Here is a 20522-nt window from a genome sequence, read left to right as displayed (position 1 = left end):
TTGTTCTGACCTGATGTCTGGTCCTCCCTGCAGACACTCCTCGCAGGAGAACCAGGAGAACGTCCGGCATGTACGACTCGGACCGAGTGTCCAACGGTGAGAGCAGCGCTGCCTCGGTTCGTTCCTGTTCTTAGTTCCATTTACTGACCAACACATTTCCTCCTTTCCTGCAGGGGATTCTGGGAACTCCTCAGATGACAGCGAATCAGAGGACAGGCCTGACAAAAAGCCATCGCCGTGGCGAGGGAGGCCTGACCCCCACCCGGAGGAGGAGCCAGAAGAGGAGGAGGAGGAGGAGGATGTCGAGGATGAAGAAGAAGAAGAGGAGGAAGAGGAGGAGGAGGAAGAAGAAGAGAAGAGGGCGTTTTCTGACATCAAACCACCTGTTGACAACAGCGTGGTTGCCGCAGCAACACCTGCTCAGCTGCCAGCAGCTGTCATAGCTCTCTGTCCCAGCATGCTTCAGGAGAAAGCTGACAAAGTCCTGAGCCAATCAGAGAGGAAGGAGGTGGGGCTGGGGGCGGAGCCTGTGGGGGAAGCCTCCATGTCGGCGCCTAACTCTGAGAACAAGGTGTGTGCGGTGATGAGGACGCCCCCCGTCCCGGAGAAGAGCAAGACGTCCCCCCTGCAGGAGGTGCAGACCACCCCCCCCAGCAGGGTGATGCTGCCCTCCAGGTTGACCCCCCCCGGCCGGACGCCCCCTCGGCCAGAGCCGCAGACACCGGCATCCTCGTCGGCCTCCACCACCGAGGACGAAGGCTCCGCCTCCCTGTCCTCCCCCAGACTCAAAGCCCGCAGGACCAACCTCAGGGAGGCGGGCTCCGACACCCCCAGCCCCGCCCCCAGCCCCTCGCAGACCGCGCTGCTGCTGACCCCCCCCTGCAGCCTCCTCAAGAGGCAGGAGGAGCCCATGGTGGTCCTCCACTGCCTCCCCACCCAGCACCTGCCCCCCAAGTCTCCGGTCAACAACTCGGACACGGATTCGGCCACGGAGGAGGAGGGCGAGGACGCCCCGGAGGGCGGCAGCGCGCTGCTGAAGCGCAAGGCAGCGGAGCAGAGGGGAGCGGAGAAGAAGCTGTGCCCCGACCGGAGGCTGGAGGGGACCCCCCCCTCGAAAAGCCTCCCCTCACCGCTGCATCCAGACAGACGGAGTGACGGAGCCAAGGTGGAGGAAAGGCCCCGCCCTGTGGAGGAGGAGCAGAAGGAGGAGTCGCGGGAACCAGAAGAGCGTGCTGAAACGCCGCCCCCTCCTCCAGAGCCCCCCACTCCGGACCCCGCCCCCACCGAGGAGCTGGAGCCTCAGATCGGACCCGAGGCGCTGGTCTGCCACGAGGTGGACCTGGACGACCCGGAGGAGAAGGAGAAGCCCCCCTCCTCGTCTGAGCACCTGCCCCTGCTGATCAGAGAGCCGCCGGTGGCTCCGCCCCTGCTGCCCCACCTCGTACACGCCGCCCTCCCCTCCCTCCACCCCGCCCTGCTCCCCCAGCTCCCCCAGCCGCACATCAGGCCCTTCCTCCTGGCCCCGCCCACCCCCAGTCCAGAAGAGCCCCCCCTGGTCAAAGCTGCCCCCCCGGAGGAGCAGGGAGCGGGGCGGGTGGAGCAGGAGGGGAATCAGAGTCCTGCCTTCACCAGCAGCACCTCCTCTTCCTCCTCCTCCTCTTCCTCCTCCACGTCGTTGCTGTCGCTGCAGGAGAACAAGGACAGAGGTGATTTCAGGGCGTCGTTGTTCGCTGTTAACTGAAGGGAGGTCCAGGTGTTGCTGCTCCTCAACACCTGACTGAGATGTTTAATCATAATCTGAGGGGAATCCTAGAAGAATATGGCCGAGCGGTAACTTTAAATGTTGTTAGGTAGCTGGTAGTACATCTGAAGTTATGTCTTCATTAATATAAAGTACAGTAATCCCTCGTTTTTCGCGGGGGTTACGTTCCAAAAAGGACCTGTGATAGGTGAAATCCGTGAAGTAGTAACCTTTATTTTTTTTACAATTATTATAGAAGGCTTCAAATTGCGGAGATCAGCACCACCCCATAGTGACCCGATTAATTGGATTTGAACGGGAGAAAATGAAAAATGATTATGAAAAAAAAAAAAACAATAAGTACAGTCGGACAAATTGTGACTGGCGCGTATTTCCCTGCTCTTCTGAGATTCTTATGAACCGACATGCCACCATCGATTATATCTGAGATCTGTAATGAACGATTCATCAAAGGGTTCTGTTCTTGAGCTGAAGCTCATTGGCCGTTCTCAGCTTGTTGCTAAGCGACCAACGTTATTGACACAGGAAGTGAAGAAGCGAGGAGACTGTTTAGCCAATCAGAATGCAGAACACGATGCACAATGCAAATCCGTGAAGCAGTGAGACATGAAAGGTAAACCGCGTTGCAGAAAGGAATTGCTGTAACTTCAATCTTAATCTTCCCCAGTGGTGGATGATCACTGTTGATCCAGGACGTGTAAGATGAGACTCGTGTAAACCCTCAGCTCAGAGTTAACCTTATTACCAGCCACATCTATCTTTAGTTTTTCTGCATCTCCCTCGCTGATAGATTTAATTCCGGTTGAGTTTTCCTCCTTAGAACGTGGTTCTTTAGGTCCAAAATGAATCTAAACCCTAGGGGGGACGAGGTTTTCACGTCACCGTTAGCTAACGGCCTGCCTCTGTGGATGAAGTTTAGTTTTTAAATCGTCTTGTTTTCAGGGCCAAATTGTCTTGATCGTGGGTCGTTACATCATACTGCAGGTTAGAGAGGAACCATAACAAGTTTGATTGGTGTTAAACTTTGAAACAAGAGATTAAAATTAAAATGATGGGAGAGTTGTTTGGTTTAGGTCCACGTGGTTCTCTGGGTCTTGTTGGTCGTTCTAATATTTACAGATCAGGGGAGGATTCTGGATCTATATGCCAGGTTTGGTGTCTGCTTGATGTTGAAATGTTACACTCTGAAAGGGGGAGGGAACTAAATCTCTACTTTAATACGTCATTTAAGTGCTTGTAAAATCCATTTATCCCTGAAGATTGAGGGACAGATGTCCTGCCTTGGTGTTCACTTCCTGTTGTGATGTGGTGATTGACAGGTCAGAAGAGGGTGAACGACTGCGAGTCCAGTCCGTCCACCAAGAAACACAAGCGGAACCAGAAACGGCAGAGTACACCGGCCAAGGTGGACAAGAACGGAGCAGGTGAGACTTCATGTGACTTCAGAGCCGGGACGGATGTTTCCCCGTCGTCGGGGGGCGATCAGTAACGCCTCCCCCGTCTCCCCCCAGGTCACAGCAGCGACAGCGAGGACCAGTCTCGTCTCTCGTCGTCGTCCAAGCCTCACAAGTCGCGTTGTGCTGCTCTATTGTCTCCGGCTGCCCACAAGGACAAGCAGAGCCTCCCCTCCCCCCAGCGCTCCTACAAGTGGACCCTCCAGCTCGGTAAACTCAGCCATCCCTGCACGGTTGTCATAGCAATGTTTGGCTGGCACTTTGCCCCGAGCAGCTGCTTCCCTGTCTGCTTCTTAGATGCTGTAAACCCCAGAAGAGCTGGGACGCTGTCTACAATGTAAATGCATCACAAACCTCACAAACCCTTATGTGGTTTCTTTTTATTCAACATAGAAAACATATTAGACATTCTACCATATTTTTTTTTTGATCAAAGTCTTTTTATTAGTTTTTTATCACACTACAGTACACTGTACAGTCAAACAGAAAAGAGAAACAAGAACAATAACCCCCAAAAACCAGACAAAAAAAATAAATAAAAAATAACATATTGCCAGATAACCATCAGACACAGGGCCAACACAAATGAAAATGAATGAAGACCCCTACATTATATTATCAGCATCCATACCCTCCACAAAGTTCAGGAAAGGCCAGATCCTATAAAATGTCTCAGTGGATCCCCGAACAGAGTACCTGATCTTTTCCAGTTTGAGATGAGCCATGACTTCCCTTATCCAGTGATTAGATGATGGTGGAGCAGAGTCTTTCCATTTAAACAAAATCAGTCTCCTAGCCAGGAGGGAACCAAAGGCCATCATGTTGGTTTCCCGCTGCATAAATAGAGGAGAGCCCACAGGAGCCAAACAGAGCAATATCTGGTGACGGCACGATCGTTTTCCCACATATTTTAGAAAAAGTCTCAAAAATGTTCTGCCAAAATAAAAAAAGTTTAGGACAAGTCCAAAACGTGTAGAAGAGTAGCAGGGGCCCAGCTGCATCTGTCACATGTGGGATCTATGTCAGCATTGATCCTTGAGAGTTTGACCTTAGACCAGTGTAAACGATGGACAATTTTGAACTGGATGACAGCAAACCGTAGACATATGGGGGATGAAAAAATATTCTTAATTATTTTCTGCCAGGTTCCTTCTGGGATTGCCTCATCAAAGTCAGTCTCCCACTTACTTCTAAGGAGGTTTAAAGCTGTCTGATTGTGGGTGTTGAGGTGATCATAAATCAGACTGATAGCCCGCTTTGTGGTTGATTTCCAAGTAAAGATATTCTACCATTTTATGAAAAATTATTAACTCATGTAGAATTTGATGGAAGCCACACGTCTCAGTCTGAGGTTGGTGACATTCTGTGTTAAAAAATCAGTAATACAGAAACAAGGAAGCTGGAGAGTTGGAGGTTGCAGAACTTGTGCACTAATTTATGAGGAGGTGTGTTAAAAACCAAACTGGGGTCCATGAAGAGCATTCTTACATGGGTGTTAGTTGGAGGGCTGCGTGGCGTCCTCTCCACCCTGGAGGCCGACTGGTGGGTGTCCAGATCTGCAGGGACGGTGTTCCGTATTTGTGCTCGCACCCTCCCAGAGCACTTGGAGGTGTGGCGGCCGGTCGTTGAGGCTGGTGATGGAGGAGTTTCTGGGCAGAGAAACGACGGTCGGGTCTCTGGTTGGGCGGCCCGGCCCGGTCCCTGAACATGATCCAGGAACACGCCGTCTCCTCTGGATATAAGATGAACGGAGACAAAGAGAAACTGTCCTGTGGTCTCATGGATCCACATCCAGAATCCACATCCAGAATATCCAGTATTTAGTACAAGGAAGTCTGACGATTAATCCAGTAATCAGTCATTAGTTTACTCTGAAAGCTGCAACACAAAACAGCTGATGATTTATGCAACAAACAACATTCATTTTTAAGACATATTTTATTGCTGTAACATTGAAAATGCAAAAACACGCCTCTCATAGCTGCTTCTTTCAAAAGACAATGTTGCTTTTCTTACAAATCAAAGTGCACAAGGTGCCATGAGGCAGATCTCCATGTAAAGTAGAAAGTAGTGCATTTAAGATTAAAGTATTTTCATATCCACCCCTGAGCTGCGGCGGTGCAGAGACGGTAACGTTCCTGCACACATAGGAATACGGCTGCGCCCTCCGGCTCCTCCACCAGATCCCACGACCCCGGCGTGAGATTAAGGTCGGGTTGTCCTCTGGGTGGAGCTGCTGGGTCAGCTGATGCAGCGGTCACCTCTGCTCCGTTAGCCGGGGCAGCAGGTGGGACGTGCTGTTGGATCGTGATGCTGCTGCTGTCGGCTCTTCAGCTCGGTGGACACCAGCTCACAGAAGCCTCGTACTTAGAGAGCCTGGTTTTATCCTGTTCAGCCTGGACAAGCTGAGGGTGTCCGGCACACGGCGCTGATGCACCCGTGCTCCTCCGGTCAGCTCTTCAGCGCTGCCACCTAGGCCTGTGTTGAAAAAATCGATTTTCCGATTCTATATCGATTCTCATATTAATTCCTAAAAATCGATTCTTATGTCCAAAGATCGATTTATTTATATTTTTTTTTTCCATCATTACATTTTCGCCCGGGGAACTTTAATCCCAGTAGTCGGACACACAGTTTGTCATGACACTTCTGAAAAATGCCAGGTGCTTCATGGCAATATGTGTGCGTGGTGACAGAATAAATTAGATAAGCTAAAATTATTTGTTTACTGTATGAACTGTTGCAATTTCTGGCCTGTTTGAGTTATTTATTTCTTAGTTATTTCACAATAATTATTGTGAAATTATTATTTTACTAGTTATTTTACAGTCATATAATTCAGCCAACAGCTCAAAAAACATTTTAAATAACACTAAGCCAAATCAATATCGGATCAAATCGTGATAATCGATTCTGAATCTTAAGAATCGGAATTGAATCGATTCTTGACATTTGAATTGATACCCAGCCCTACTGCCACCACATTTGCACCGTTGTCACGAGTAACAGCTTTGACTTCCTGTGGAGGAGTGTCGACCTTTGCAGTAACGTCCTCCAGTCCCCCCAGGTAGACGTCTCCGGGGCAACACATGTCCACATGTCTGCTGTCAGAGCAGTGCTGCCGCTCTCCATCTTTAATAGCCTCATACTTGCTGAGCCCTCTGTACACCCGTCCAAAGTACCACTATGGTTCACTAACGAGGATAAAATTAGATTAGATGTATTTAGATGTAGCTAGTGTACAGCATTTACAAGTATCTAAACAGATTTCTCTGCGACTGACGTCACTGACGTGGGTCACCTTCTAAAAGTGATTGTGCAATCGATCGAAACGACCAAAAACAAAACCTGAAATCCATTAGAACCAAACATGTACCACTACACCCGCCCTCATGGAAGTCCATTAGTGTCTATAGACAGTTGGAACATATGGAAAGCAGACATGAATGATGTTCATCCAGGTTCTGGAGCAGCAGCTTCTCCCGTCCAGACCTCCTGTTTCAGAGAAGGTCGTGTGTCTTTATGCATCACGATGCTGAACCACATCCTGCATCCATGCAACATGGCTTTATAGCAGCAGAGTCTGGGTCTCCGGCTGGTCCTACTGACCCAGGACTGTTGAGCAACTCCGGTCGGATCTGAGACCAGAACGGGACAATATTCCTGTACTGAAACTCCTCAGACCCAGATGTTTATGGGCTGTCCTTAGAAGAGAAGGAGATACGCACCTTTTTTCTTCCTTAATCTGGTACATTTCCTTTGTTTAAACATCTGATGTTTTCTATGTTATACTGTGAATAAAACATAGATTCTCCCTCATTAGATTTGAGAGACTCATCCCGGTTTCTCCTATTTACACATCGTCCAACGTGTTCAGAACGAAGGGTTAATTCATCTCCGTGTTCTCAGCAGAACCTGCAGCGTCAGACCAGGGTTCAGTCTTCAGGCCGTCCTTTAGCTCGTGTCCCTAGAAGAGTTTTCAGACTGGCAGAATGGGCGTCCTTCCTATTCCTCACTCATCCTCCTCCTCTTCTTCCTCTCCAGATGAGCTGGACAGCATGTCAAGCACAGACAGAATCTCCTTCCTCCAGGACAAGCTGCAGGAGATCAGGAAGTACTACATGAGCCTCAAGTCGGAGGTGGCCTCCATCGACAGACGCAGGAAGAGACTAAAGAAGAAGGAGAGAGAAGGTGGGAGCAGCAGAGCATGCTGGGAACCAGCAGTTTCTCCACATCATTCATTTATTAAGAATGAATGAATGGTTTATTTCGGACAGAATACATTGAGACATTTACATGTTCATTTCACAAATAGAATAAAAGGTAAATAGAAATGTCCGAAAAAGGAGTAGGCTGAAGCCAAGGGCTTATTATAGCCTATCCTGTGCAGTGTGTATCATTCACACAATATGGCATCCGGTGGATGATAATACACAAATAAGAAAAGAAATGTATAAAAAGAAAACAAAGAGAGACTGTCATTGCATTATGTTATATAAAAATAGTAATACCAATAATGCAAAAAGGGGTATATAGTGGTGCTATTTTGATGTTAATCTATAATAGGCTATACCAAAATAATTAACAGATTTCTTTATAGCTGTTTATCATTTTATATTTAAACATTTTTTTGAAAACATACATTGAGGTTCACATTCTTAAATCCTTATCACAGCAATTCCACAATTTGACACCTTTCACGGAAACAGTTTTCTTTACTTTTGGTTCTTCCCCATGCCTTCTTAAACATACCTGTGTTCCTTAGTTCATATTTACTCTTGTGGATTTCAAACAGCCTCTGAGAACATCTTGGGAGGAGATTATGAGTTGCTTTATATATAATCAATAAGGTTTGAAGGTTAACTAGATCTCAGAATTTTAATGTATTTAAATTAATAAATAAAGCATTGGTTGGTGCCAGGTACTCTGCTCCCATAATTATGCATACTATTCTTTTTGTAGTAAAAATATGGGCATGAGATTGGTTTTATAGGTGTTTCCCCACACCTACACACAATATGACATGTATGGGACTATAAGGGAACAATATAGCAGGTAATGTGGTATTTTTATTTTTTATTTAAAAGTTCTTTGGATCTATAAACTGTTTTATTAAGTCTGATATTTTTTTAAATGTTGTGACTTCATCAGATTTGCTGCTTTCATTTCTCTTTATTAAGAGTGATTTACCTCCCTGACGGGTTGAGGGAGGTCTGATGTCTGAGCTGGATGAAGGATGAGTGAGTGACTAACTTGTCCATCTGTCCTGCAGTGTCCAACACAACGCCGTCGACCTCGTCGGGCTCCTCCGACACAGGGATGAGTCCGTCCTCGGCCTCGCCGGCCCAGAACAGTGTGGTGGTGGAGTGCAGGTGATGACACGCCCACACGGAGCCCCGGCAGCCCCGCCCCCCCAGACTCCGCCCCCTCCTTCAGCTCCGAGGAACATCAGAGAAGATCTCCGGTACCGACCCGCGCCGGAGCCGACGGGACGAGGAGGCAGCGCCCCTCACCTGTGGACTGACTTCCTGTTTCAGGAAAACGCCCGAGACGAGTCCGGTCGCCCTCTGTCCAGCCGTGCAGAGCCCTCCTGTCCTCCTGTCCTCCTCTCTTTCTGTCCTCCTCCAGCGTCCCTCCAGGGTGTCTGATTTCAGAATAAGAGCGTTCAGGTGTTTCGTTGGTCGGTACGTTTTCTGAACACTGAAACACAGGAAACATCCCAGAAGGAACCCAGAAAAGCCCCCCGACCCCAAAAAAAGAAAAAAAAGATGGGAGAAAGCATCCAGACTTCCTGACGTGTTTTTGGTCGTTGGTTCGTAAAAAGCGTTTATTTCATTTGAGTTGTGACTGAGCGAGAAGCCGACATTTCTTCATGAAATAGGAAATAGTTTTAGTTTTGAATATTTAAAGGGAAGCTTCTGCTGCTCCGGTTCACGAGCAGAGCTGTTCATTCACGATCTGCAGAACAGAAGACAACACGGGCGGGGCGGAGCGAGACACTCGGTCCAGTTAATCCACTCCAGAGATCAGATTTAAAACGAGTGTAAAGGACTTGGACGGAGTAAATGAGGTTACATTTGTTTTTCTTTTATAAACTTCTAATTTTATGGAAGATTATCAAAATCTGACATTTGTAAATGTGAGACAGATTAAATTCTTGACGTTTCATCGATTTAATACGGTTTTGACATAAGTGTGATTCATAAAATTTGGTATTGATTTAATTAAAACTTGTTTAAAACAGGCAGTTAAATTGATATTATAGATTTGGTTTTGTTGTCATTTTACAACCTTAGTTTGAATCTCAACTTTTATTTCAGAATTAATTATATTTTTTTTAAGAATTTATGTGTATTTACGACTTTTATGTTGAGACTTTTAGCTTGGTGGAGGGATTAAAGCCATCCTGTGTAGTAACACCACTGCTGACCACACGAGGCGTCCTGAAATGAGCCCTCATTCCTCTGGAGGTGTCGATGAACTCTGCCCCCGTCAGTCAGAAGTGGTGTTTCTGCAGAGCCGCTTTAAACTGGACGTTTATTTTATCTAAATTTCTGTTTAAATTAGGCTAAAAGTTGAAGCTAAAGTAAAAAAAAATGAAACCTGAATTAATTCAGGCCCAAAATGTTCAAGTCCTTTTTTTTTTTGTTTGTTTTATCAAATGTTGATTGAAAGATCAAACCTTTGTCTGAGAAGTTTTCAGATTCATCTTCTTGTATTCGTCGTCTCGTGGTGAATCTGACCGCATTGATCTTAAACGCTCATCGTCCTGGTTACTGGGACACGTTCTTCCAGCTGCTCGTGTTCCTGGAGGCTGAGGGTTCGGGGGGGGCGTTCCCAGATGTTGGGTTTGGGGTTCAGGAGCGGACCGTTCCCAGATGTTTGTTCGGGGGCGATGGTTCTGGAGGCGCTCTGCTGCTCTTTCTTCCTCTTCTTCTCTGGTTCGGCTGACAGACGGCGGCTCGAGGTTCCTTGACATTTGTTCATTTTGTACATAAAAGCTGAGAAAAGACCACACTTGTATTTGAGAAGTACATTTTACACGCCTACAAAGAATGATTTCTAATATTTTCTAAGAAAAGACTGTTTGTACTGTAGTATTAAGAACTCCTCAGTTGTTTTTTTGCTCCTTATTTGGTGTTTTGCTGGTGATTGGAGAGAAAACTGTAAATACAGAAACACACACTTCCTCAGAACAGAAGCCATGCTGGAGGTGTGTGTGCACAACAAGAAGCGTTCTGTTTCTAATAAAGTTTTTAACCAGGCTTGCAGGGTTTTGAGTTTTCATTTCTGCTTAAAAAAAAAAAGACAATTATTTCAGAACAACAATTCCAAGTAGACACTTTTGGAAAACCCAGATTCTGTTTGTAGAGCTGGAGCGAGAAACTAGCGTGGATGTAAACCTGTTTTTAGGTCGGTGTATTTGATTTGACAGGAGGGAGTTATGTCTGTCTGTTCCGTCTGCAACACACCTGCCGGTGATGTCACAGGGGGCGTCTCCAGTTCTGCAGTCTGGTCTTCGGATTAGTCCATGACTTTATAAAGGACTTTCTCTCATTCTGTCAATTTTTCCACATTATGAAAAAAAGGAAAGTGTGAGGTTTGATTGTCGATCTCTGAAATTTGACTGTTTGCTTAGTAGTGGTGACGCCAGGCCCCGCCCACAACTGGGGCTCTGACAGGTAGGAGTTGTAGCGCCCATAACGATGTGACTTCACAAAAATTTGTATTAAAGTGTCATACTGATTATCAGAACCAGGTTTTATTACATTTGGATCATTATGTCACAATAAAGAGCTTATTGGGGCCACGCCCACAAATTTGATCAGACAATGCAGTTACATGCCAATCAAAATTCTTGTAACTTTATCAGCATTGTTAGATAAAATATACCAAAGTAAATAAACCCGGTTTTAACAGCATCAGGCTTTTTTTAAATTATTTTTAAGTGCAGGAACAGCAGGTGTGATGTGGGAGTTATGGGGGTTGCGGTAAACTGGATGAGTTTCACCCCTGAAGTCGAGGCGATCCCCACTCACGTCGAGCTCTAACTGCCCGCTTGTTTCCGTCGGCATCCTAAAGAATCCAAGTCGGAGGTCTGGTCACCTGACCCGGATGGAGGGCTGACGGCAGCCACCTGACCCGGACCAGTCGCTCCGTCGTCACAGTAAAATGTTGTAATTTTGAGATGTCTGCTGCCACCCGTTAACCAGATCAGCATCACGTCTGAACTTGTAGATTCAACTGATCGACACTGAGAACAGGCAGCCTGTAAACTTTTATTTATTTTAACCAGAAAAATCAAACAGCCCACATGACAGTTCAAGAATATAAAAAAAAGTGTGTCCGAGTTGCCAGGGTGACGGAGTCAGTCTACATGTTGTCTTCATCCGAGTCGTCTTCCTCCTCCAGTGAATCCTGAAACAGAGAGAGGACCGTTACCATGGCGACCTGCAGCCACAACCTCAGGAAGCTCTGAGGGAACCAGCAGCTCCACTGAGGTTCTGCTGTCTGGAGTTTGGTCCAGAACCTCGCATTTATCTTAACGTAACCCGTGTGGGTGGTTAGAACGACGTATTGTCCCCACATCAGCAGGATGAAATACGCCATCAGACAAGTATTTTTTTGGCCGGGTTTTGCTTCTTGCAAATCCCATGTGTCATTTTTGGGTCCACTTGTTCAAATAATGGACCATCCTTTGTGGTTCTGGACATACGCTGGTTTATGGCGTCCTCGTCTCTAAGGCTGAGCAGCTCCCGGATCTCCTTGTCTCCCCAGTTACTCATCTTGCAGATATAGATCCTACCTGTGACGTCCTGCTGCTGCTGTTACTTTCATCAGCTGTTTCCTTATTTTATAAAATAATAAATACCTGGTGGGTTGTACTAAGCTAAGGGTTGTACCTCCCACGACCCACCACCCCAATTCAGTAATGGGAACACAAAACAAGCTTTCGAGAAGGTAAAAACCCTGACTGGATATGAAACACGTTTTTCACCAGCTTTGACAACCAGGACTTCTCATCCGAGTGTCAGGCCTGGCCAAGACTCCGACCACCACCAGACCCTGAAGAACCGGCGCCGGCTGAGCCGATGCAAGACTGGCAAAGGCCCAGGGTCCGATGGCATCCCAGCCAGGGCGCTTGACACCTGTGTCTCCGATACGGCACTCACTCTTCTGCCACAATACCCACACTATGGAAAACAGCTGCCATGATACCAGTACCAAAAAAAACCCAGGCCCTCAGAACCAGTACCGCCCCATAGCCCTAAAATCTGCTGCTGGACATCGTCCTTCTACTGTTATGTTATGTCTTTTTTTTTTGGGGGGGGGGTTGTTAATGAAATGTCAGTGAAGACAAATCTCCCTACGGGACAAATAAGATACATTTAGATTAGTGATGCACCGAAATTAAAATTTGTGGCCGAAACCGAAAATAACACTTGGCCCAATACCGAACATGGTTCTTCGCAGTTTTTCATTTATTTTGCCAATTTTTTCACCATTGCATAAATCAAATAAATGTGATTTAGGCATGCTTTTCAAAGAAAAAAATATTTTACAAAATTACAAGGTAGAAAATATATATTGAACATAAAAAACTGAACATTTTTTAATTTCCCAGCATGTTGTTTTGGTTCCACCTCCTAGTGAATGTTAGGTAAAATTCTTATGTGGTTACTTTTTGGTTGGCCAACGATTTATGTTTGAGGTGCGCAACCGTTACGGGAGCGGCCAGTTTATTTCCTTATATTACAACGCCGTTATTAATTGTTCGTTTTTTTCCCCGCTTATTCCAAGTGTTTTTTTGCCATTTTCGTCCGAACAATTTCGGTTACCGAACAATTTCGGTGCCTCACTAATTTAGATCTAAATCAAAGCTGGAACGACCAACTTCCAGGTGTTTTGTTGGATCCTGCTGTTTGCCTGTGATCTCACCTTAGCGTATTTCTCTGCTTCTTCTCTGACATCTTTGGGAACCAGCTCGTGACGTCCATTCGTGACTGACGGGAGGGAGATAGATTGAGTAAGAAGTGTTGCCATGGCGACCACAGTGCTGGTTCTGCTCTGGACCAGCTGCTTTGGCCTCCCCGCCCTCTGATCAACAGGCGCGAGCAGACCAAGCAGAGCAGCTCTCTGGTTCTTACCTTCTCCGACCCAGCTGAGCTCCAGCTCAAAGGCTTTGTCCTTGACCTCGTCGTGAACGATGTAGATTCTGGAGACAACACAGGTTTTCAGGTTTGACTCTCAAAGACTTCAAAGGAGTTGAGTCGGACCTCGGTTGTGGTCTACTCACATTTTGGCGACCTCTTTGACCAGCTCTCTGCACGTCATGTCCTTCATCTGACGGGAAACACACCGGGTTACATCACAGACACAAAAGCTGAGAGGTAAACAGTCCCAGCTGACGGGGTGAAAGCAGCTCTCTGATTGGACAGTTTGATTGATGTTTGAGTTCCTGTCGTCTAATCAATGCAAGGGTTTAAAATCATCCTCTGATGCCTGTATCTTTTTTATTGGTATAGTTATAACTATAAAAGTTATCAACTAAAGATGAAGTGCAACCTTAACTTTAATACTAAATATGTTCCTAGAACCGATATCATATTGATCACATTGAATAGGCGGATGAATCCAGGGAGCTATCAGTTACGTATCTTTAGTGTGTGTGTGTGTGTGTGTGTGTGTGTGTGTGTGTGTGTGTGTGTGTGATGTGAAACTCGTCTTTCCACCAGATCTTTTAACATTTCCTTTACTTCAGAGGTCTGAACTTTGAGTAGCGTTACATGAAACTTTTATAAAGTTATAAAGTCAGAAAAACCTTTCCAAACACCAAACTAGCCGCTGTTTCTAATAATGATCTATAACAACACTTCAAATGTCGTTAACTAAAATATCTGGTGACAAAACTCCAACAGACCGTCTGTATTATGTAATTCTGATCAATATTCACATTGATGACAACAACAATTGTTTTAGTTTGATGGAGACTAAAACTCTACGTTGGACCCTGATACAGGCGTTCCAGATGAACGTCCAAACATCTGGTACCAAACAGCTGCTTGTTGTCCAAATGGTCAGCCAGGAATTGTAAGGAATCTTCTCTGATTGGAGGGTGAGAACCTCTAAAAACTGTCTCAACAGTCCAGGTACTGTACTTTTTGACGACGCTTCCAAAATATCAAATATTCCTTCAGATGAAATGATAATTTTAGTGCTTCTTCTGTTTGTGCTAGCCTCACGACTCCAACAAGGATTACAGTCATGTTTGAGAACAGAACCAGAACCAGTCCTCAGGAGGTATTTACCAGAACTACAGTTGCACAATTCTGGGAAGATGAGAATCAGGATTATTTTTGCTTAGAACTGAGATTCTCCTCCATGTTTTTTCTTTCAAATTGAAATATTTTTTGTAAAGTCGTGATAATAATAAATAATAATGTCACAATTTCAACCCTGATCCTTAATCTTGACAATAGACCAGTGCAATGTCATTGATCAAATATTGATGTCTATGTAGCTCTTGATCACCAACATCAGGACACACAGCTACATTTTTTAGGTTTGTTTGTAGTTTATGTTACAGGACAATATATTTGTTTTGAGTTTAGCATTTGTTGTACATTATGACAACACTATTCTGAGTGGAGAGCACACATTTAGTTTACACTGTCGTTTCTACATAACTGGTTCATTTTCTTTTGTTTTGAGTCATTTTCAGTGAAAACTAAAGGCCAATGATGACAGAGAATTGATGAAGCTGACATGAAAACTGAATGTTCAGCCTCTGGTTTGTGGATTCGGAGCAACTCACCTGCAGTTTCTCGATCTCTGTCTTGGCCGCCTGTTTTGCTTTCCCGATGGCACATCCCCAGTAACCCTGCACACACACACACAGCTGGGTTACTCCCCTGTTACACACGTGTACAGGTGTGTAGCGATCTGAGAGCAGACGGACTCACGTATGAGATTCCAGACGGATCGACCATGTAGAGCTGAGGACCGTCATCTTTGTCGTACGAGCCCAGGATGAAGCTGGGAGTTGGACACAGAGGGAAGGTCATTACTGGACTGCTTCTTCTTCATCGCTTCCTGTCAGCTTCCTTTTCACACTAAAATGTCCCCGACGGTCACCCCAACCTTTATTCATGAGTCGTGAAGGTTTGAGACTCACCTGCAGCCAAACGGCCTCACAGCGCTGTACAGTGTGTAGGCGTGCACGTACATGGCCACTCTGTCCGACAGGTGCTGCAACAACAAGAAATAATACTGAGTCAGCTACATAAAATCGCGAAGAAGCGTTAAAGTTCTCCGACATGTGATTAGATCAGTTCCGCGATGCAGACGATCAAACACTGTTACCTTCAGAGGAATGTCGTGACCGTAGTTCGATCTGAAGTTGGAGGCTTCTTCTCTGGCGACTTCAGCAAGCGAGCGAGCATCAGCCAACAGACCAGCTACCGCCTGGAGAAAGAGACGCGCAACACTCCACAGTTGGTGTTTGGAAACATCAAGTAACCCGAAACAAGACAAAACATGTCATCTAAAATCTCCCTCAAGGCAACAAAACCACATAAACTTGCTGATCTTTAGTTCAAATACAAGTAATATCCCAAAACTGCTAAGTCATTGTCTAAAATGTAAAAAACAGAATGCAACAGTCTCAGTTTGGAGATGCTGTTTCCATGATAACTACAGTTTAAGAAGTTCAAGCTAAGTTTTATGGACTCTAAAGTCAAGAAGTCACTGCAGGAACTAAATGTGCTCCGTGTTTCCTCTATAACCTTCTATCAAGGATCCATGCTATTGCTTCAGAAAAGAGAAACTGTGCCGTTTGTGTTTTACCATGCCAACATGTCTGTCGACGTTAAAGATGCGTTTATTGGAGCCCTGCTCGTACAGCTTGGACAGGACAAGCTTCTCCACCCCGAACACGACACCGTCCTTGCAGCGGATCCCGATGGCTGTGCTACACACACACACACACACAGATCATTACTATTAACTGTAGAAGGGTCTGAGCTTTCACACGTCCACGCAGTGTTAGCGCCAGACTGGTTTAATGAAGAAGACCTGCTGACCTGCTGTTCTCCACTGCCTTCATGGCGTACTCCACCTGAAACACCCGACCGTCTGGGGAGAAGGTCGACGCCGACAGGTCATACTGAAACACAGGTTTACAGCCTGTCACAATAAAACACTGACAGATTTAACATTTGTACAGGAGTCTAATCAACGGATTAGGTCAAAGCTGTTTTCTCAGAAAATGTATTTGTAAACTGGATTCTGCTAAAAGCAAAATAATGATACTGAAGAACAAACTTAAGGGGACAGGAGAAGCATGTGGGAAATGAGTGTTTTTATGTTTTAATTTGTTGTGAAATGTGATCTGATCTCTTTACCCCAAGTGAATCAAGAACAATCAAGAGTTAACCTTGGTTTCAAAACATGTGTGTCACAACTAATTGGATCTGAACTTCCAGATCTATAATCTTATAAACCATCACAGTGAAGTTAGTTTCAGGTTGGTTATCTGAGACATTATCTTGGGATCAATTACATGCAACAGCTTTCAGACCATGTGACACCAAATAAAAAACAAACTGGACGCCGGCAGATCTACAACAAGAAAACTTTTTTTTTTAATTGCTCAGTGTTGTAGCATTTGGAGAGATCAGTTTCTGATCTAGGAACTAAGACGCAGCTCCAGATGTTCAATCCAACATCCCGTGATGAAGACCTGGACATTTCCAGTCAGTGAGGAAGACCCGAACACTGGGTCAGAGACCAGCACCAATGGCGAGTAAATCACAGAGGTTATCCGCCACACTGGTATTAAACGTTTCTACCATTACGCCTTTTTAGATCATATCCTGCTCTTATCCCTGGATGAATAACACGTGTGTAACGTGCGCTGGGCAATGTAAACGCAGTTTAGTGTCTGTGGCGCATCTTGGAAGAGAGACGCACGGGATTGAGACCTCAGTCGGTCAGCAACATTCACTCCCTCCACAGCAATGTAATGGCCAAGCGATTCATTTGTTAAATTAATTAGTTTTATTCTTAACTTTTTTTTATTTCATGTTATTTATTAGTATTATTTGAGCCACTCAGCCTAAAATAGTCGTTAGTTGCAGCCCTATCCCTCTGCCACTCCTGCTGTTGTTCATTGACCACAAATAACTTCTTTCTGAGGCTCTTCAGTTTGTTAATGTCCAGTTTTTACCTGGAATAATTGCTAGGGGGTCATGTTCTGGTCTCTGGAAAGCACTGAGAGACATCTTCTGTTGTAATAGATGCTATATAAATAAAATTGAACTAATAACACAAGTTTCATGTTGCAGAGTCGCAGTCTGTAATTGTAGCCACCAGCTGCAGATTACGGTTCTGTAATCTCCTGATTTGTGACGTCCAGGGCTCTGAGGATGAGGAGCCACAGATCTTCATCATGTCTCAACAAATCCCCCCAGTGACCACCAGGGGTGCTGTTACACCTGACCCTCAGGGGAGTGTTACAGGGTGATATCAAACCTTTATCAGCCATGTACCAACACCAACAACTTTCACCTCCAATTCCATAACAGTCCTACTCTAAATGAAGTATTGTTGGTGTTAGCTGGAGGCTTTAGTGCTCTGTATTATTATTAAAAAATAAAATTAATCCACTTTCACTTTCCTGCACAACTGTTAACGAAATAAAAGCTGGGTTTATTAGCAGTAAATGGAGCTGGGCGGGTTAAAAGTGAGTGAACCACAGACTATTCCCCGGATCAGAGGTGATATGAATAAAACACGTGTTTGTTTAATTTAGTGAAATAACCAGCTAGCTGTAGCCGCTAGCACCGACCCGGGACGGACAAGAAAACCTGAACTGCGAGGACAAAACGGAATTAAAGTGACTTGTCCTACAATCAGATGGATTTACCTGTAAGTTTCAGTAAAAGGAGAGTAAAATAGACTGAAGGAGTGTGGTTAGTTTCACTTTAGCAGCTAGCGGGCCTCCGTGACTCAGCACAGACTGGCAGCAAACACGAACTTTACCGAGTCATTATCCTGCTAAAACCCGCCCGGACACCAGCACCGGAGGACCGAGCCTCCAGCCCAGCCGTGTGTGTGGCGGTAAGACGCAGAAACACTCACCCCGGTGCCTATGGAGCTCATTTTGTCACAAACTGTGGCCGGTGTGTTGCTCGTCCCGCTGGTCCGGAACTAACCTCTGGTTTCCGCTCGCCTTCAAAATAAAAGCAGCGCTGATTTTTCAACTTAAAAGCGTAATTTTCAAAGCTGTCCACTCTTTGGTTCTCTCCATGGTTCCCACCTAAAGTTCCAACAGTGTCCACACTGAAAAAAATTAATCTGAGCGCATGTAAATATAACAAATTTAAATCTGTGATATTAACAATTAAAAATTAAGTTTGTTGCTTTACATGAATACATCTAGTTTTGAACTTAATCTGCATTTGTTCAAAAAAACAAGACATTGTGCATTTTTTCCTTAACGAGCAGTATTTCTGTAATCCCAGGCAATCTTTTCATTTACACACAAACAACAAGCAATTATCTTGTTGTATTTACCTTTTCCTTTAACAATTTTAATTTATTGGGCAGATTGACCAACGTTTAGATAAAACATGCTTTATTTGTTTAAGTAGAACAACCACAGTAAAAAATATCTTGCTTGATCTACTTTTAAAAATTAAGGCAACTTTTTCGCATGAGTTTTTTATGTTGATCAAGAAAGACTATTCTTTGTATAAACGACTAAATTTTTAGCATTTACAAAATTCATTTGCAAGTAAAGTCAACTTTTTTTTTCCTTTTTCTTTCTCTTTTTTCCTTTTTTTGTTTTTTTTTTTTGTTTTTTTTCCCTTTTTTTCTCCTTTTTTAAATTTTTAAAGTCAACTTAATTTTGATAAATAAACTTAACACAATTAAGTCGACTGTACTTGCAAAATGTATTATTTATATACACAAAATTAAGTAGTTTATACAAAGACTAGTCTTTCTTGATCTACATAATAATCTCATGCAAAAAGTTGCTTTAATTTTTTTAAGTTGATCAAGCACAATATTTGTATCAGTGCACATGGATCTAAGATATATATTTTTTATTCTACTAGAAAAACTAATTTATGAGTTACAACAAAACCTGAGAACTTCCTGGACAGTTGGACACCACTTCACTCCTTCCTCCAAAGACGTTTAACTTCTATGCAACCTTATTATACCCCTATTGGTTTATTCACAAAATACTCTTAGTTCATTAGTTATCCAACTCAAACGTTTCATTACTTACATATCAAGAATTTATCATGAAAAATAGAAATCCAATTCCTATCAACGAATGTTATATTGTTATAAATGCAATTCCTCTAGGTGTAATTACGTTATTTGAAATTACATTAAGACAAAACCCAACTTTAGCGCGCTTTGATACAGGCGAACTTGAAATAGGTCAAATTTGGTTCTCCTCTTCACGCAATAGTAACTGTAATACACGCTCTTTATTTCAAAAAGAAGTCGTGTCAACTCCATATGTAGTATCTTATTGGAATAACCTTATTAATAATATTAACTGGAAATAGACCTGGAATTTACCTGCTAGATATATCATCAATAATAAGGTTAAAGAAGTATCTTTTAAGATAATTCACATAATTTACCCATCTAAAGTTTTTTTTACAACGCAAGACAGACGTAAACTGCATTTTTTGTGAAGGACAACCTGAAGATGTTTCGCATTTATTTTGGCCTTGTCCCTTTTCAACTAAATTTTGGGAAGATATTTGTAACCTAATTTCTTTTCTTTTTTTTATTGAACCTCATTTTTCCCGTTTGACCATATACTGGTTGGGTTCACTGAATTTTCTTTTGCAAAAGAAAAATACAACTTTATCATCAATCTCAGTCAACGTCGTTACATCAATCATAAACCTCTCTTTCTTATATTTGAAAATGAAACCAAACAGTATAATTAAGTATATTAAGTATATTAAGAAATCCATTAACACAAAGCTTTGAATTTAAGTACACTTTACAAGGCTTTTGTGTGAAAGCTGGCCTCTGTGTGTTTGTTGTTACTCCTTGTTGCTTCAATAAAGTTTGAGAGGGAAAAAGTTGTTCTTTTTCTTTTAAGCGGTGGCAGTCAGACGTCTGGGCACATTAGCGCCACCGTGGGGCTGGAGGGGGATTTACAGCACCAGGACTGGGAGCTGGCGTAAATATTGTCTACAGATTTGGGCCCTACTCTCATCAGGGGCTGTTTTCAGATTTACGTTACTAAATCCACCAATGAATGTCTCATT

General features: G+C 44.1%; 2 protein-coding genes across 3 annotated transcripts in view; one reads left to right on the top strand and one right to left on the bottom strand.

The window, feature by feature from the left end:
• The window catches only part of arid4a (AT-rich interactive domain 4A), a 39586-nt gene extending 30124 nt beyond the window's left edge, over positions 1-9462 (top strand). For both annotated transcript variants that reach the window (XM_061743177.1, XM_061743176.1), the window contains exons 20-25: positions 34-96; positions 174-1706; positions 3082-3186; positions 3274-3426; positions 7261-7407; positions 8489-9462. In XM_061743177.1, coding sequence (XP_061599161.1) covers positions 34-96; positions 174-1706; positions 3082-3186; positions 3274-3426; positions 7261-7407; positions 8489-8592 — 2105 coding nt within the window. In that variant the 3' untranslated portion in view covers positions 8593-9462. The remainder of the gene's footprint in view (positions 1-33; positions 97-173; positions 1707-3081; positions 3187-3273; positions 3427-7260; positions 7408-8488) is intronic.
• A 2019-nt stretch (positions 9463-11481) lies between these two features.
• On the bottom strand, positions 11482-18456 carry psma3 (proteasome 20S subunit alpha 3). Its single transcript, XM_061743140.1, has 11 exons — positions 18358-18456; positions 16299-16381; positions 16063-16186; positions 15580-15681; positions 15392-15465; positions 15180-15252; positions 15032-15097; positions 13514-13560; positions 13365-13432; positions 13156-13220; positions 11482-11634 (listed from the first exon to the last, which is right to left on the bottom strand). Exons 1-11 carry the CDS (start codon positions 18376-18378, stop codon positions 11590-11592), a joined length of 768 nt encoding a protein of 255 aa, XP_061599124.1. The 5' UTR covers positions 18379-18456; the 3' UTR covers positions 11482-11589.
• Positions 18457-20522: the final 2066 nt, after the last annotated feature.

Source organism: Cololabis saira, chromosome 16 (genome assembly GCF_033807715.1).
Source record: "Cololabis saira isolate AMF1-May2022 chromosome 16, fColSai1.1, whole genome shotgun sequence".
Classification (NCBI taxonomy): Eukaryota; Metazoa; Chordata; class Actinopteri; order Beloniformes; family Belonidae; genus Cololabis; species Cololabis saira.
The sequence above is the reverse complement of the archived record's forward strand: the minus strand, read 5'-3'. Positions and strand labels throughout refer to the sequence as shown.